The 6,018-nt window shown below is 43.4% G+C and overlaps 1 protein-coding gene across 3 annotated transcripts in view; it reads right to left on the bottom strand.

The window, feature by feature from the left end:
• The window catches only part of Nploc4 (NPL4 homolog, ubiquitin recognition factor), a 57,741-nt gene that overhangs the window by 29,205 nt on the left and 22,518 nt on the right, over positions 1 to 6,018 (bottom strand). For all 3 annotated transcript variants that reach the window (XM_008828590.2, XM_029561218.1, XM_029561223.1), the window contains one exon: positions 4,840 to 5,019. In XM_008828590.2, the coding sequence (XP_008826812.1) occupies positions 4,840 to 5,019 (180 nt within the window). The remainder of the gene's footprint in view (positions 1 to 4,839; positions 5,020 to 6,018) is intronic.

Raw genomic sequence — 6,018 nt, 5'->3', positions numbered from 1 at the left:
TGTCTAAAAAAAACCAAAAAAAAAAAAAAAAAAATTTAAGAGAAAAAGCTGGGTGTGGTGGCATACACCTTTAGTCCCAGCACTCAGGAGGCAAAGGTGGGTAGAATTCTGGTGTAGATAGGAAGGCCAGGTAGGGCTACAAAGAGACCCTGTCTTTAAAAAAAAAAAAAATAGAGGCTGAAGAGATGGCTCAGCAGTTAAGAACACTGGTTGTTCTTGCAGAAGACCAGGGTTTGAATCCCAGCATCCACATGGCAGCTAACAACTGTCTGTAACTCCAGTCCCGGGGGATCTGACAAGCCTCTCTGACCGCCTCAGGCATTGCACAACACAGGTGCACTTACCTACATGCAGGCAATATACGCATACACATAAAATAAAAAATAATAAATAAAAAAATTTAGAGAACAAAGTTTTAAAGTGGTAACAGGGGGGCTGGAGAGATGGCTCAGTGGTTAAGAGCACTGGTTGTTCTTGCAGGAGACCCAGGATTGAATCCCAGCACCAACATGGCAGGTAACAACTGTCCATAACTCCAGTTCCAGGGAATCCGACAGCCCCTTCTGTCCTCCACGGGCATTGCACAACATGGGTGCACTTACCTACACACAGGCAATACACGCATACACAAATAATAAATAAAATTTTTTAAAAATAATAAAATTATGCCGGGCATGGTAGCGCACACCTGTAATCCCAGCACTCGGGAGGCAGAGGCAGGCGGATCTCTGAGTTCAAGGCCAGCCTGGTCTACGTAGTGAGTTCTAGGACGGCTGGGGCTACAGGGAGACCCTGTCTCAAAAAGACCAAAAAGAAAATAATAATAAAATTATAAAATAAAGTGTAGCAGACACCCACTTCCTAGCATGAACAGACTTACTGAATTCTCTAATCACTTAAACGCAGCTCAAAGGTCACGTAGCACTCACTCTCCGCCCAAACCACAAGCACAGATGAAAAGGCAAGGTGAACCCAAGCTGAGATATTCTAATGAAGCACATCTCTGAAAATTAGTCAAAATCTGGCAAGTAACTGATTTTAGGTTTGCTAAAACAGAACATAGGCCAAATACCCAGCTCAAACCAAAGCCATTGAAGATACCTGCCCAATGACCTAGTGACAAGGGCTAACTTGTGACAGGCAGATAGCCATAGAAGACCAACAGTTTCCACCTCTAGGACGTCCAACATGGAGGCTCTCATGATGCTGACAGCAGTCAGGATGCAGAGGCTCTGTTCTAATTTCCCAGCAAGTTTGTGTATGTGTGTACTTTTTGTTTAGGACTGCGGGGGTGGACGGGGGTCTTTTAACGAGGCCATGCCTGGCCTCAAACTGGCTACGTAAAGGAGGCTGACGTGGAAATTACGCTGGCCCCCACCTCCTCAGTACTCAGATTACAGGTTGTCCCCTGCCTCCACCTTTCTTTTTTTCTGGAGATGAGGTCTCACTCTATAGTCTGGACTGGCCTCAAATTCACTATGTAGCACAGGCTGGACTCGAACTCTCAATTCTCCTGCCTCAGCTTTCCAAGTGTTTTTATCTAAGGGGTGGGCCCCACACTGGGCTTGCCTTCATTTATTTATTTATTTATTCATTCATTCATTCATTCAAGACAGGGTCTCTTCATGTATCCCTGGCTGGCCTTAAAGTCAAGAGTTCCACCTGCCTCTGCCCAAGTACTGGGATTAAAGGCATGCACCAGGATGCCCCACTTCTATTATACTTTTAATAGAACTGCTACTCTCTCCATGAAAGAAACTTACAAAACTAAATTAAAAGGTTCTGTGCTTTCAAGGCAGCACTGTGGTCAGAGAGCATACTCTGTGACCCAAGGTCTGGATGACCTATATTTCCCTGCAGGGTCTCAGTTAGCACACAGTGTTTCTTTGTAAACAAGACATCATAAAAGACCTTCTGGGGGCTAGAGAGATGGCTCAGCAATTAAAACCACTGACTGCTCTTGCAGAGGACCCAGGTTCAATTCCCAGCACCCACATGGTGGCTACGAACCGTCCTTAACTCCAGTTCCAGGGGAATCCAAAGTCCTCTTCTGGCTTCTGCGACATTGCATGACACAGGTGTACTCACATATGTGCAGGCAATACACTCATACACATAAAATAAAATAAATAAAATATTTAAAAAAAAGACCTCCTGAAAATTATAATCTACTTACAGGCCCATATAAATGTTTAAGTGGTATCTCACACACACAGAAGCTTGTAGCACAGTCAGGAAAGCACTCGTACTTGTCCAGGGGCCACACAAATCTGCACTCCTATAGGCATATCTGCAGACCCTGAATCATGCACTAGGAGGACAGGGACACCCACTCTGGATCAGATGATCTTAAAAAAAAGGGGGGGGGGCTGGGCGTGGTGGCACACGCCTATAACCCCAGCACTCAGGAGGCAGAGGCAGGCAGATCTCTGTAAGTTCAAGGCCAGCCTGGTCTACATAGTGAGTTCCAGGACAGCTGGGGCTACAGGGAGACCCTGTCTCAAAAAGGCCGAAAAAAAAAAAAAAAGAAAAAAAATCAGTCCAGTCTCAGAATAGCTTCCAGAAGAGGGGTGAAAAAATGGCCAGGGATATTTACCCGCCAAGCCTAGTAACCCAAGTTTGATCCCTGGAAACCACAAGTCGGAAGGAAAGAATCAACTCCTGCAAATCGTTCTTCGACCTCCACACAAGTACTGTGGCACACACAAAAAGACACACATATATAGACACAGAGACACACATACAAACAAATTTTAAAAAGGAAAGAAGAAATTAAGTACAGTATGATACACAAAGAACCGGTACCCCTATATGTGCTTAGAGTTAAGTTAGGCATCAAATCATTTTTAAAAAAGGAAGGGAAGGGGCCTAGAGAGATGCTCAGTGGTTAAGAGCACTTGCTACTCTAGCAGAGGACCTGGGTTCGGTTCCCAGCACCTACATGGTGGCTAACAACTGGCCATAACTCCAGTTTCAGTGGATATGACATCTTCTGGGCTCCACAGACATTGCATGACACGGATATACTTATATACATAACACTCATACACACAGAATAAAATTTTTTTTAAAAAAAAGAGGGGGAAAGAGGCTGGAGAGATGGCTGGCTCAGCGGTTAAGAGCACTGACTACTCTTGCAAAGGACCCGGGTTTGATTCCCAGCACCCAGATGGAGGCTACGAACCATCCTTAACTCCAGTGCCAGGGGAATGGGAAGCCCTCTTCTGTCCTCCGTGGCATTGCACGACACTAGTGCACTCACATACATGCAGGCAATACACTCATATACATAAAATAAAAATAATAAATAAAATTAAATTAAAACTTTTTTTTAAAAAAAGGAGAAAGCCAGGCATATGCCTTTAATTCCAGCACTTGAGAGGCAGAGGCAGGAGGATATCTGTAAGTTCAAGGCCAGCCTGGTCTACATAGTGAGTCTAGGCCAGCTGGGGCTATAGGGAGACCCTGTCTCAAAAAGATTTAAAAAAAAAAAAAACAAACAAGAAGGAGGGGAACAGGGTGAAAAGAGATATACCTTGTTTATAAAGCTGACTTTGCAGCTGTGTGTTTTTTTCTTTTCCAACTTTTAAAATAAACTTTAAAACACAGTAAAATTTAAAGAATTTTACAGTAACACCCATATCCTGCCCCACGTACTTTACCATGAATATTTACTGTACTCTACCCAGGCTCTTGTCATTCATTAATCCAGCTTATTTTTCTGTTAGATTTTAAGGTAACACATATGTAAGTACATGCTCTTCTATTTATAGTTTTTGCTTTTACAATAAATATATAATAAAATTCCTAAGTTTCATGTAAAATTATATACTTGTAAAACAAAATATACACATACTCATACACACATGCCAATTTCTAAAAATTGAAAATAAAACGTGTAACTTGCTAGTAAGCCTCACTAAGCAGTAAAATCTTAAAACTTTTTGCAGTCCTGTTTTAAGGGAAGGTTCAATTATGTTGGTTATTCTGAGGTTCTCAAATCGGTCTTTGGCTTTCAGATGGTAGAAGTTCGCCGCTCTGAGGGTAGCTACCTGGTGCAAGGTAGAAGAGACAAAACTATGGAGAGCCAAAGTAACGGCTCCACACTGCCCGGGAACTGCAAAGCTGGAACTCAAATGGCAGATGAGATAAAAGAGCTCGATGGTCTCTGTTCAATGTAATAAAACTCCCCAAATACGCCAGCTATGCCAGAGAACACTGTTCTATCAGGAAACAGCATAAAGTAATTAAGGGCTATAATCTTTTATTTAAGATAGGGTCTCATGTAGCCTAGGCTCATCTTGAACTTGCTAACTTGCCAAGGATGACATTGAACTCTTGATCCTCTTGTCTTCACCGAGCCTCCAGTGCTGGGATTACAGGTATGTGTCACCACATATAGTTTATGAAGCAGAAAAGATCAAACCCAGGGCTTTGTGCATGACAGGCAACTACTCTACCAAATGAGCTAGGGGCTGTGATATTATTCTCCAATAATATAAGAAATAATTATCAGCCGGGCGTGGTGGCACACACTTTTAATCCCATCGCTCAGGAGGTAGAGGCAGGTGGATCTCTGTGAGTTCAAGGTCAGCCTGGTCTACATAGTGAATTCTAGGCCGCCTGGGGCTACAGAAAGACCCTGTCTCAAAACAACCCCCCCCTCCAAGAAGGAAATAATTATCATGTGCACATGTGTGTGCATATGTAAGAATGTATAACCAGAGACAGAGTCTGCAGAAACGACAAGGTGAGAAAGAGGCCATCTAGAAAGGGAATTTCACAGTGCCTTCACAACAAACCCAGGCGCCACATTCAGTAAGCCCTGCACTTACATACCTGAGGAGGCTCATAAATTGCAGCCACTTCAGCCCTGATGCCAAGAGGAATGTCCTTGTGTTCTGTGTACCGTCCATATAAGTACCCAAAATGCTGGTTCCCTGTTTTTCTCCAGAAGTCAAGGAATCGATCAGCAACACTGTGATTCTCAAACATGATATTGTCCACATGTCTGTATTTCTGTAGTTAACAAAAGTAGGGGAAATGAAAATGTGCCATCAGAAATAAAGTAATTTATTTTTTCTAGACCAAATCATAACAAATATTGCCTAGTTACTTTTTTTGTCTTTTTGAGACAGGGTCTCCCTATAGTCCCAGCTGTCCTGGAACTATGTAGACCAGGCTGGCCTTGAACTCACAGAGATCTGCCAACCTTTGCCTCCTGAGTGCTGGGATTAAAGGCTTGTGCCACCACGCCTGACTGGTCTAGTTGCTTTTTATTTCAGTTTGGGGACTTGGACTCAACCTTATCTAGTTCTTCAACAGGCTCATGAAGGCTCAAAGAGAGCCTGGGGTGTAGCTCAGAGAGGGTGCCAGTGGTAGGTTACTGACTACTCAGGTTGGAGAGATGGCATAGCAGTCAAGAGCCCTTGTAGCTCTTACAGAGAACCCAGGTTCAGTTCCCAGCACACATGATGGCTCACAACCATCTGCAACTCCAGTTCCAGGAGATCAGATGCCCTGTTCTGGCCCTTGGGCACTGCAACATGTGATACACTTACATACATGCAGGCAAAACACTCACACACATAAATTAAAAAAAGAACCCATTCTGGCCACGAGTGGTAGTGCATGTCTACAATCCTAACACCTAGGTGCTGATTCAAGAGGACTGAAGACTGCAATGGTATCCCAGGCCAGCCTGGACTACAAGAGACAGCTGGAGACGGTCTCAAAAACAGAAAAAAACTTAAGAAACTGCTCTGAATTTCAGACAGAGTCAGGGGAAGGGAGACTTCCTCAATCAATAAACTGAAATTAATCTGTGATTTCACCTAAAATGTAGGTTTTCATAATTTCTAGGACAAAAAAAACAAAGCAGCTTTCCAGTAAGAATAAAGGGACAGGAGCAGAAGACATGACCCAGCAGTGGCTACTCTTGTAAAGAACCTGGGTTTGTTTTCCAACACTGACTTGGTGGCTAGTAAGTCTGTTAACTCCAGTTCCACACACACACAC

Source organism: Nannospalax galili, unplaced genomic scaffold (genome assembly GCF_000622305.1).
Source record: "Nannospalax galili isolate Female #2095 unplaced genomic scaffold, S.galili_v1.0 scaffold1250, whole genome shotgun sequence".
Classification (NCBI taxonomy): domain Eukaryota; kingdom Metazoa; phylum Chordata; class Mammalia; order Rodentia; family Spalacidae; genus Nannospalax; species Nannospalax galili.
The sequence above is the reverse complement of the archived record's forward strand: the minus strand, read 5'-3'. Positions and strand labels throughout refer to the sequence as shown.